The sequence below is a fragment of the Carassius gibelio genome, chromosome B23, assembly GCF_023724105.1.
Source record: "Carassius gibelio isolate Cgi1373 ecotype wild population from Czech Republic chromosome B23, carGib1.2-hapl.c, whole genome shotgun sequence".
NCBI lineage: Eukaryota > Metazoa > Chordata > Actinopteri > Cypriniformes > Cyprinidae > Carassius > Carassius gibelio.
The window spans coordinates 20527282-20539177 of record NC_068418.1 but is presented as its reverse complement, the minus strand read 5'-3'; the positions used below and the strand labels follow the sequence as shown (position 1 = coordinate 20539177).

Here is an 11896-nt window from a genome sequence, read left to right as displayed (position 1 = left end):
GTGTAAAGTTGGCCATCTCTCTCTCTCTCTCTCTCTCTCTCTCTCTCTCTCTCTCTCTCTATCTCTCTATCTCCCCCACTGTTACAGTGTCAGTGCCTATTGACCGACTAGGATATTAATCAAGACAACACGCTGCTTCTGGCTCCTGCCTCTTTTTCTAATTTTTCTGAGGCATCAGTCAGTGAGCTTAGATAGATAGATAGATAGATAGATAGATAGATAGATAGATAGATAGATGATAGAACATAAGCATAAATAATCACATGCATCTGCAGAAAGGAAATATTATTTATTTTTATATTATTTAGGTCTAATTAATTTATGTTTATGTTTGGCCCACTTAAATTACCAGCATTAAAAGCAGCTGTAGGAGCAGGTTTCTTAATCTTAGATGCATCACAGATGTATATAAAACCCACTTTATTCTGTGAAAATACTGAGTAGCTACAATTTTATTCAGAAAATATTTATTATCATTGAAATTACATTATTACATTTCTTTTTTTCTAAAACACTTTGTACTATGCATTGTTTATTTATTAATAAAAAATATTTTAACTACTTATTTATTTATTTTTTTTTCATTTATTTTTGGTCAAATACATTTATTTAGTTTTAAATCTTATTTTTATTATATATTCATTAGCTAATATTATTTATATTGTTACAATGCTGTTCTCTGATTTTTTTTATCACAGACCTCTCCCATGTCTTAAATATTTACACTAGGTTTAAATAACGACTAAGTGGAGATTAATTTTACCTTTTTTTTTTTTTTTTTAAGAAACTACATTATGCCCAGTTTCAAATTTTAATACACTATTTAGTATGCAATTATACACAATATCTCACAAAAGTGTGTACACCCCTCACTTTTCAGCAACCATTTTAGTATATCTTCTCAAGGGAAGATACTATAGAAAGAAACTTGGAAATATTTTAGAGTAGTCAGTGTGCTGCTTGTAGCAGTGCAGATTTACTGTCCTCTGAAAATAACTCAACATACAGCCATTATTGTCAATATTGTCAATGTGAGTACACTCTGTGAGAACAGCTGTATGTCATTTAACCATGCAAAAAGTCACATGTCCTATTCATCATGTAAATGTTTTTGTAGCACCCTTAAACTGAGTTGCAGTACCTTTGCCAGGGTCATACAGAGGTTGTCTAGGATGAGTTCCATCTGGAACAGGCCTCACAAGGGTCAATCAAAGAAGTTGAGTCCTTGTGCTGTTTATCAGGTTCAGAACCTGGCTTCAAAAAACAGACGCATGAGTGCTGCTGGCATTGCTTTAGAGGCTGCAGAAGCGGGAGGTCGGCTCATCAGTGCTCAGACCATAGGCCACACACTACAACAAGTCAGTTTGCATGGCCATCATCCCAGAAGGAAGCCTCTTCGTAAGCTGGCTCACAAGAAAGCCTGCAAACAGTTTGCTGAAGTCAACCTGTCCAGGAGCATGAATTACTGGAACCATGTACTGCGGTCTCATGAGACTAAGGCTGCGTTTACACTTGGCATTATAATGCGACCTATCCTGATGTTGTCCACATACACATTGAATAGAGTAAGTGTAAGAGTAAGTGTTAATAAGTGTAAACGCAGCCTAAGATAAACTTCTTTGGCTCAGATGTTGTCCAGCATGTGTGGCGATGCCCTGGTGAGGAGTACCAAGAAAACTGTGTCTTGCCTAGAGTCGAGCATGGTGGTGGTGGTGACATCATCGGGGGCTGCATGAGTCTGGTTGGTGCTGGGGAGCTGCACGTCATTGAGGCAAACATGGTTTCCAACATGTGCTGTGACATACTGAAGCAGAACATGATGCCCTCCCTTCAGAGACTGGGCCACAGGGAAGTATTCCAACATGACTGAGAAAGCTGAAGGTGATGGAGTTGCCAAGTAACATGAACATGCTGAACAACTCCTTGTTCAAGCTCTTGTTCTGTCCAGGCTGGATTATTACAATGCCCTCTTGGCAGGTCTTCCAGCCAACTCCATCAAACCTTTACAATTAATTCAGAACGCGGCAGCAAGATAAATTTTTAATGAGCCAAAAAGAATACATGTCGCACCTCTGTTTATCAATTTGCACTGGCTACCACTAGCTGCTCGCATAAAATTCAAGGCATTGATGTTTGCCTACAAAACTACCACTGGCTCTTACCCATTGGTACTGGCACCCATATACCTAAATTTGTTACTTCAGACTTATGTGCTCTCTAGAAGCTTGCATTCTGCAAGTGAATGTCACTTGATTGTGCCATCCCAAAGATGCACAAAGTCACTTTTACAGACTTTTAAATTAAATGTTCCCTCCTGGTGGAATGAACTCCCCAACTCAATCCGAGCAGCTGAGTCCTTAGCCATCTTCAAGAATCGCCTTAAAACACATCTCTTCCATCTTTATTTGACCCTCTAACTTTAACACTCACTATTCTAATTCTATTCTTAAAAAAATCTAACTACCTTTCTAATCTTTTTGTATTCTATTTTCTTTTCATTTATTATGCAATTATATATGTGTGTGTGTATGTGTAAAGACCTCTAACTAGCTTGGTCTATTCTTTTTTTTTATTCTATCTGTTTTCTTTTTATTTATTATATTATTTAAAATCCCATGCTACGTGTACTGTGTTATCCTAACTGAGACTTGTTATAGCACTTATATATCATTGCTCTTTTTGTTGTTTTTGATTGCTTCCACTGTCTTCATCTGTAAGTCGCTTTGGATAAAAGCGTCTGCTAAATGAATAAATGTAAATGTAAATGTAAGTACGTCTCCAGACCTGAACCCTGTTGAGCACCTGTGGGGCATCCTCTAGTGGAAGGTGGAGAAGCGCCATCTGTCTAACATCCAGCTGATCCGTGATGTCACAATGAAGAAGTGGAAGAGGATCCCAGGAACAACCCGTGCAGCTTTGGCAAATTCCATGCTCAGGAGGTTTAAGGCAGTGCTAGATAACAATGGTGCTCACACAAAATGTTGACACTTTGGACACAATTTTGACATATTGACTGTAGGGTGTACTCACGTTTGTTGCCAGTTATTTGGACAACAATGACTGTATGTTAAGTTATTTTTAGAGGACAGTAAATCTGTACTGCTGTACAAGCTGCACATTGACTACAATAATGGCTGTAAAGTTGCCTACTGTATATCTAATTTTCATTTATATAGTATTGTCCCTTGATAATAAAGTGGTCGCTGAAATGGGAGAGGTCTTTAGTCACTTTTGTGAGATACTGTACATATTTTGAAAATGTTCAGTGTACTTGTATAACTATTATGCAGACGCCCAAAGACAACAACCAGTAGAAACTGTACAGCAGACTGTACTGTACAGCCCGTACGTACTGGTACTGCGTTGACGCACATACGTCAACACGCTCGGCCGCCGTTGATTGGCCGGCGGGTACATTTGAAACGCAACTCTTCTAGACGCTAACGTTAACAACATATCCGGGTAAACTAACCTGGTTGAACAAACCGGTGCGGTGCTTTTGTCCCTGGGGGAAAAGAATATATATTTTCAAGTTTAATTTTGAAACACATCGTTTCATACACAAGGCTGGGGGTCTACACAAATCCGTAAGTTAAAATATCTAGTGACTTAGTGTTTGTTTGTAGCGTTTGTTCCTAATGACGAGTCGTTTGATCCATGCTAACGTTAGTGTTTTACTGTATTTCCATCGTTCATCTTTGATCCTATCGTGATTTATAAGAGGTTATGTTATCTACAATTTTAGCCTCATTTTGTCAGCAAAACGAGCTTGTTACCATATTCATTAGCATTATTGTGTTATCTAGTACACTTTTTTTCCAAAGGTCTTAAAAAAATAAGTTAATTTATTATGCACTTTTACTCTTAGAGTTTTAGTACTAATTTTACTACTGTTGTTTTGTGTATTTTATTCGGATACATATTAATATAAAGTATTTGGCCACGCCCCCAACATTATGTCCAAACAGTGGCATGTATGGTATTAACAATAATCATATGCCAAAGTTGCCAACTTCAAATAATTAGCTGGGTCTCTGTCTCTTTCATATACATTAATTAGAAGCAAAATAAATCTACCTTATGTAAAAAAGTATACACACTGTTTTTTTCTGCAATACAGGAGGACATGGAGACTGCTGTGATCAATCTTCACAGCATTTTTGAAAGCATGCGGGCACAAGTTGATGTTCTCAATGAAAGCATTGAGCCCCGTAAGTACTTGTTGTTGTTTGAAAATGTAAAATAAAATACATGCATGCACTAAATATTCACTGCCATTCTTTTTCTTTGTCAGAGTTCATTCAGATGGCTTTGAATTTTGAGGACAGCCGTCGTAAATGGCTGAGACTCGAGCAGGAGCTGAATGCTTGTAAGGAGGTGCTCACCAAGGCTGAGACAGAGCGAGGAGCTCTAGAGGTCAAGCTCAAACATGCCCGCAACCAAGTAGATGTGGAGATCCGTAGGAGACAGAAAGCTGAGGCTGACTGTGCAAAATTGGTTTGTAGGCATCTTTTTGCATGTTGCTTGTGTTGTGGACTTGTTCTCTGAATTTAGGCTAAAACCAGTTGTTTTCTTGCACCGCAGGACCGTCAGATCCAGCTCATCCGGGAACTGTTGGTGACTGAAGGCTCTAGTAACAGCATCCAGTTAAATGAGGAGCAGCGCTCAGCTCTGGCCTTTCTGAATGTCCGTGTCCAGAATCCTGCAAACCTCAACACTAGCCGACGGTGAGAAAACGAACATGAAACCACATTATCAACCTATTTTACTTCTGTAATATGACGGATTTCTAGGAAAACCTGCTTATTCTGTAAGAAATCTTTCAGGATCATAAGATATTTTAGATGCCATGGATGACTCAAATATGAATGTCCTTTTGTGAGGGGACCCCACTGTAAAATTGAACAGGCATCTCTACAGTTTATTTTGTGAACACCCCATATATACTGTGAAAAATTCATGCTATAATTAAAAATAATGCTTTTTTTTTGCATATTTTTTCTACTTATTATAGTTGTATATTGTTTTATTTACTTTTTGATTTGTATTTTTTAAAATCTAATTTAATCTTATTTTCTTATTTGAAAACACTTTCATTAAACTTCCTACGAAACTCCTTGTGGCAAAAGATACATTTATATAATGTTGGTTATTTTTCTTTCTTTCTTTGGACTTTTTAATGGACTATATCTTCTCCATAAGGAGATAATTACATGAATGTCATAAAAGACAAAAGAGCTGGTTTTCACGATTTAATTGTTTCTTATTTCTGTAGACTGTAACTTGTCCTATCTTCATTTTGTTTTGTTTTTTCACACACTGTGCTAGACTGACCACCATTGATGAATCCGCCTCTATCCTGTCAGACATCAGTTATGATAAAACTGATGATTCTTTGGTATGTCCTTTCCTTGAATATTAAAATCATCATTCTTATATGTAGGCTATTCCTGTCTCAAACCTGACTGAGAAAGTGAAACATGTAATTTAACATTTTAAATTTGTTAGACTGCCTCATCTTTTATTGATTTAGTTTAGTTGTTGCAGTAATTTAAATTTTTTTTAATGAACCTTTCTTTGAAAAAAGGACTGGGACTCTTCTGCAATCAGGGCTGTTCGTCTCAAGAAACGTCAAAAGAGAGTAAGCTTCCCAACAAAGCCGTATTTAATTAAATTACTTCCAAATTTCAATCAATATATATGATTATTTAATCTGTCTCAATGCAGCGCTCCTCCCGAAACCACACAGACGGCCCCCCAGCTGCTGCCAAGAGGTCCCGTTCCACCGGCCGTACCTCTGAGAGAGTAAGATTGGCTTACATTAGCACAAGAATGACTCTTCAGTTTAAAGGCTCCCTGCAGGGCTTTGCTTTAGTCATTACGAGTAAAATGTTTCCATATAGGAGTGTGGATATTGGAAGGTTTTGTCTTCTCTTGACATTGTGAGAGCCAACAAGCTATTCCCTGATTGATTTTGATGTCTGGATGCTGTTAATGTCCAGTTAATACCACCATATTTTAGCTTGATGTATAATTAGTTATTAGTAATTCAAGTCACGTTTTCTCAGGGTAATGAGTCTCTGGTGGCTAAGACCACCGTGACGGTGCCCGCTGATGGCGGACCCATTGAAGCTGTCGCCACAGTGGAGACTGTTCCCTACTGGACCCGGAGCCGCCGAAAAACTAGTAAGCCCACTTCACTAAATGTATTATAGTGATTCGTGAGTGCTCAGTGCCGAGCAAGAGAATATTTGAGTCATTGATTATGCAATTTTCTTATTGGCTGAATAATAATGTACAGGCTGCTGTATTACAAACAAGCTCCACAGTGGGTCATGATATATGGTTGCAGGATCATAAATTATCAAACGGGGTCAAAGATTAATTTAATTCTAATAATTTAACACTTGATTTGTAGGAGTCTGGGGTGTTTCAAATGACCCCAATGAGTCTTAAATTTGACCTCTTGTTAAGGTCTCCTGGTATGTAAATATTTATTCTTTATGCAGGGGCTATTTTGTAGGGGATGATTTTCTTGATCATTTCTCACACGCTGAGCCTTAGCATTTCTGTTTAAGTATTCTGCAGTAGTGAGCAGTGCTTCTCTCGGCTTTGTTCTTCAGCTGCTGTGGAGTGGGACACTGCTGACACCGACTCTGTTCAGTCTATGGATGTGTTCAAGCAGCCCGGTCAGCCCAATGGAGAGATCAAGACGGAGCCCAGCACTCCCCAGGGCAACGGAGGTGTCCGCCTGCATGAGTTCGTCTCTAAAACGGTATGATGCGTTGTTGCATACTAATTTTCTTTTAATCTCTCAAATCAATGCAGTGTTGGTTCTATTTATAATTTGATTGTGTAAGGGGATTTTAAAATTTGGTTCATGAGGGATATATCGCTGAATGAAAAGCTAATAAATACAAATTAAATGTGAAGTTTTAACCATAATCTGAGCATTAACCGAGAACTGTTAAATCTAAAATCTCTTTTTTAACATCACAAAAAGGAAGTAGTGACTGATCGTTCTTCAGTATTGTGATGCACACACCAAGTAAAGTTTCAAAGCAATAAAACTGTATCACTCCAATTACAGTCAATTAAATGTTCTACATAGGTCTGTGTTTTTAGCCCTCACAGCTCATATCTTCCTGGCTATTGTAATTCTTCTTAGGTGATCAAGCCAGAGTCTTGTGTGCCATGTGGTAAGAGGATCAAATTTGGGAAGATCTCCCTGAAGTGCAGGGACTGCCGTGTGGTGTCCCACCCCGAGTGCCGTGAGCGCTGCCCTCTGCCCTGCATTCCAACCATGACTGGGACTCCAGTCAAATTTGAGGAGGTGACAAATCCTTATCATACAGCTTGAGGATAAGCATACCTTATTCAATGATTGCTTCTGGTGTGATTTAAAAAAAAATTTCTCCGATAGGGCATCCTAGAAAATTATGTGTCCACCTCCTCTCCCATGATTCCTTCACTAGTGGTGCACTGCGTTAATGAGATTGAGCAGAGAGGCCTGCATGAGGTAAGTCAGTAAAGATGCTGAAATCTTTAATACTAGACAAAACCGGTCCTGCATAAAACCTGCATATTGCTTTGATAGACTGGTCTGTACCGAGTGTCTGGCTCTGATCGAGTGGTCAAGGACCTGAAAGAGAAGTTTCTGCGTGGGAAGACCATTCCCTTGCTCAGCAAGGTGGAAGATATCCATGCCATCACTGGTCTCCTTAAGGACTTCCTGAGGAGCCTCAAAGAACCCCTGCTGACTTTCCGCCTCAACCGTGCCTTCATGGATGCTGCTGGTTAGTGTCTGTCTGAGTGTACACCTCCCTTCAAAACAGGGGTGTGCGACATTGACAAAAAAATAATCAAAGTATTTTCTTGGATTTTACAGAGAACGATATTTAGATGATGATTTGCTGAGTGTGTTATTGTGCTGGTATACTACCATGGGACTACCATGGACAGCTGACTCCTAAATTCATTCAGTGTGGTAGTCAGTTCACACTGATAGAAATTAATCTTTTCCAATATTCTTGAATGGTTTTTTTTTTTTTTTTACCTTTTATAAAGCCATTTCTCTAAAAGTCCATTTCTTACATTTAATCTATGAATTAGAATAATAAGAATTTGGGCTGCATTTAATGAATTGAATGCATTGTAATAGACCAATTCATGCATTGAAAGAACTCACTCTTATTTTCGTCTATGCTGCATTTACAGTATTTGATGAAAACTACAGTAATATTGTGGAAAAGCATTACTACGGAGCCCTGCACATGAAATGCAAAAAAAAAAAAAAAATGTGCGCACTATTTAATAATTAGTTCCCTCAATGTACTAAAACATGCACATGATTACTATTGCATTCCCTCGATTTACTATTGCGTTCACTCGATTTGCTAAATCGTGTGCCCAAATAAGGAAATCGAGGGAACGGATTAGTAAATAGTGCGCACAATTTATAAATCGAGTGAACGAAATAGTAAATCGCGGGAACGCTATAGTAATCATGTGCATGTTTTAGTACATTGAGGGAACGAATAGTAAGTCGTGCACACGATTTAGCCTGCTATATTTTCCTGCATCCCATGTGCGGGGCTCCATACATTGCTATTAAAATGAACTAACTATATTTTAATGTTGTTGTTTTTTTTATTGTAATTTATTAATGTGATGGCAAAGCTGAATTTTCAGCACCATTACGCTAGTCTTCAGTGTCACTTGATCCTTCAGAAATTATTCTAATATGCTAATTTTGTGTTCTAGAAACATTTACATTTTAGTAATGTTTTAAACAATTATGCCGTTTAATATTTCTTTGGAAAACATGATAAATTGACATGGGATTCTTTGAAATTGAAAGTTGAACAGAACAGCATTAATTTGAAATGGATGTATTTTGTAACATTCTGAAGTTAATTGTAATTGTTTTTTTTCTTTCTCAGAGCTGTCCGATGATGACAACAGTATCGCCTTGATGTATCAGAACATCAGTGATCTTCCACAGCCCAACAGAGACACTCTGGCCTTCCTCATCATCCATTTGCAGAGGTAAACGGCACACACAGTCTCTGATTCTACTGTCTGCTTTATTGCTGGTGCCACTTGCTAATACTTATTATGAAACCAAATGCGTTTCTTACCAGATTACACTTACATTTGTGACATTAAAAGTATATTCCAGGTTTAAAGCATCTTGAGAAGTTTGTGTAAAACATCAGTGCCTTAAGGGGTTTTTGTACTGGAGGGTGTAAGAGTCTAAATGTTTATTTTTAAGCATTACCAGAAACTTAGCTTTAAGGATGATCGTTATACTCTTGATGTGGTGTTACAGTTGTGTATTTTTAATTTATTTGTGGTGCTGTAGACATCAGCATCTATTCAACAGTATTTAACAGTATTGAACTCAATAAACAAAACCTCAATAATAATACTGATACATTGTTCTTTCCAGATTTGTATGCTATAAATCTTGGATACTTTTTCTTTCCTCCAAATGTTTCATATTTTCTCCTTTTTTACAGCAATTATATGCAATCTAAGTGACAAAGGAACTAGGTTGCAGACATCTACCCATCGATAAAAGTTATTGTATGGGTTGATGTATTCAGTCCACTTACACTAAATAAAAATAAATGTTATGTCTGGATATTAAATGGAAAAAAAAATGATTACATCACACATCGTTTTTATGATGGTTTGTGCTGTTAGTTTAGTAACACTGTCTATTTATCTTAATTTGGAGTAAAAATCTTGGATATTAAAACCTGACACTTGTCAGATGTGAGATGGATTATTTCCATATAATGAGACTATTTCCATCATGTTCAGGGTGGCCCAGAGCAAAGATACAAAGATGGACATAAGCAATCTGGCTTGGGTATTCGGGCCCACACTTGTGGGTCATGCCGTGCCTGACCCAGATCCAATGACCATCCTGCAGGACACAAAACGGCAGCCGAAAGTAAGCGACCTTAATTGGGGTCTGGGCTGTGCAAAAGTGTGCATTTTTAAATTTTAGTATGTTTGCCCAGTTTTTTTTTACCAAGCTTTTTCCCTCTCTTTCACAGGTGATTGAGCGTCTCTTGCGTCTGCCTGTGGAGTTCTGGAGTCAGTTTATTATCAGCGACAATAACCCGGGTCACAGTGATCACATGATCATCGAGAATGCCAATGTCCATGCAACTCCTGATCACAAATGTATGCATTTCATAGCCAGGCATAAAAATAAAAAATCAAACAATCCCGATATTGAATTTAGTGTTTGTTTGTTTTGTCATGCTTTTTTTTTTTTGTCCTGTAGCAAGTATGTTCGGGCCCCTTACGACTCCTGACCAGCAGATGAGCAAGACCCCATCATCCAGCTCTCTCTCCCAGCGCATGAAGAATGCAACTCTCAATGCAATCACTCCAAAGTAGGCTATGTTTGAATCCTATTACATTCTACCAGTGTTGTTGGAGTAGAAGTGAACCAACCATCATCCTGTTTTCAGGTTTTCGAGCAGGAGCAGAGCTGCAGTCAGCGTCCCTCGCCAGGGGCACTTCTTCGCCTCTCCTCTCCTGAAGTAGCCCTGAAGCTCCTCAAGGCTGAGTTTTTTTTTTTCTTTGGGAAACAGCTGCAATATATTACATTAATCCTACTCTCATATTATGTCTGGTTTGTCCGTCAGTTTGAACAATATTAGCACTACTCTTTTTATCTGTCGAGATTACTAGTAACATTTGTATTTTAGTCTCTTTTAAATGTTTTAATGTACTGCTAAGATTCTCGGAACCAAAGCGATGGGCTGATATAAGCACTTCCATCAGTCACTGAATCCTCTAGTAGAAACAGAACATGCATCAGGTTGGGAGTTCTTTATCAAGAAACCTGAACTTGGTTGTAGCATCTAGAACAAAAAAGGTTTTGCTTTATGCAAGATTTGTAGGTAGTATAATCTGTATGTTCTGTGTTTTACAAGGAAAAACAAGCAAAATCACAATTTCTTAGAGGGTTCGAGGATGTAGTGACTACCAGGTTTTTCTATGTAGAGTGTAAACTGTGTTTTTAAACATGGACAAGCTTAGATTTTACAGCCAGTAGGTTTAATACAGAATTTAAGATGCTGCTGATGTTAAATTTGTTTAAATTATCCATTTGTTGCTTTGAGATATGCTGTGATAAGATTTGTGCATAGAGAAGTTTAAGACAAGAAAATTTAGATTCAGTTTGTAAGCAAAAACTCTATTGGTTGTTTTGATTGGGCATTTTGTCTTTCACCTTCATAATTGCTTTTGATCATAAATGAACATGGCCAGAATTCTTTTTCATTTTCACTATGGCATTGATTTATGTCTTTAAGCAGTTTTGGCTCAATTTATTAAATTGTATACCGTATTTAAAGTATAAAACAAAACAAAAAATGCCGCCCTCTGGGAGAATTGTGTGATTTTGAAGGATCTAGTGTACCTCGTTCAATTCATAAGATTATACTGATTGGACACACTTTACTGTATACACTTAGTGATTTTCCTTTCAGTGGTGCAACGTTTTCTGGACCAGTAGTTGTGCAGCACTGAACTGTCAAACCTCCATCGTTTTAAAAGGGCAATTGTTTTACTGTGTTAAACATTGAAGTTGATTTATCAACTCGGTTGCTTTTCAATTTGAGTGGTGTGATATTTTGTAAGACTTGTGCTGTTTGTAAAATACACTCATTTATTGCAAGTCCTTTGTGTCTGTCTTTCTTAACACATTGGATTGGTGTTTAGAGTTGGACTGAAGTGGCTAGACTTAAATGTTCACATTTAAAATACAATACAAAATCACTGAGGCACAAAGCGTGCCAAGATATAAGACCGGGTAGTTGAATTAATGGAAAAAGAGAAGTATTGATAGGTTTCTTGAAGAAAGTCCATG

The 11896-nt window shown here is 37.7% G+C and overlaps 1 protein-coding gene across 1 annotated transcript; it reads left to right on the top strand.

The window, feature by feature from the left end:
* Positions 1–3425: 3425 nt before the first annotated feature.
* Positions 3426–11704, top strand: LOC128011152 (rac GTPase-activating protein 1-like). Its single transcript, XM_052593291.1, has 17 exons — positions 3426–3587; positions 4121–4211; positions 4295–4497; positions 4585–4727; positions 5329–5398; positions 5588–5641; positions 5728–5805; positions 6069–6186; positions 6624–6775; positions 7169–7333; positions 7424–7519; positions 7598–7796; positions 8943–9048; positions 9829–9961; positions 10068–10197; positions 10301–10412; positions 10491–11704. Exons 2-17 carry the CDS (start codon positions 4127–4129, stop codon positions 10564–10566), a joined length of 1920 nt encoding a protein of 639 aa, XP_052449251.1. The 5' UTR covers positions 3426–3587; positions 4121–4126; the 3' UTR covers positions 10567–11704.
* Positions 11705–11896: the final 192 nt, after the last annotated feature.

Excerpts from the sequence above, each read along its gene's own strand:
- LOC128011152 (XM_052593291.1), top strand. The coding sequence starts at position 4,127 with ATGGAGACTGCTGTGATCAATCTTCACAGCATTTTTGAAAGCATGCGG. Across the intron at positions 5,399-5,587 it reads ATAAAACTGATGATTCTTTG|GACTGGGACTCTTCTGCAAT; the intron begins GTATGTCCTTTC and ends CTTTGAAAAAAG. Across the intron at positions 10,413-10,490 it reads CTCAATGCAATCACTCCAAA|GTTTTCGAGCAGGAGCAGAG; the intron begins GTAGGCTATGTT and ends TCCTGTTTTCAG.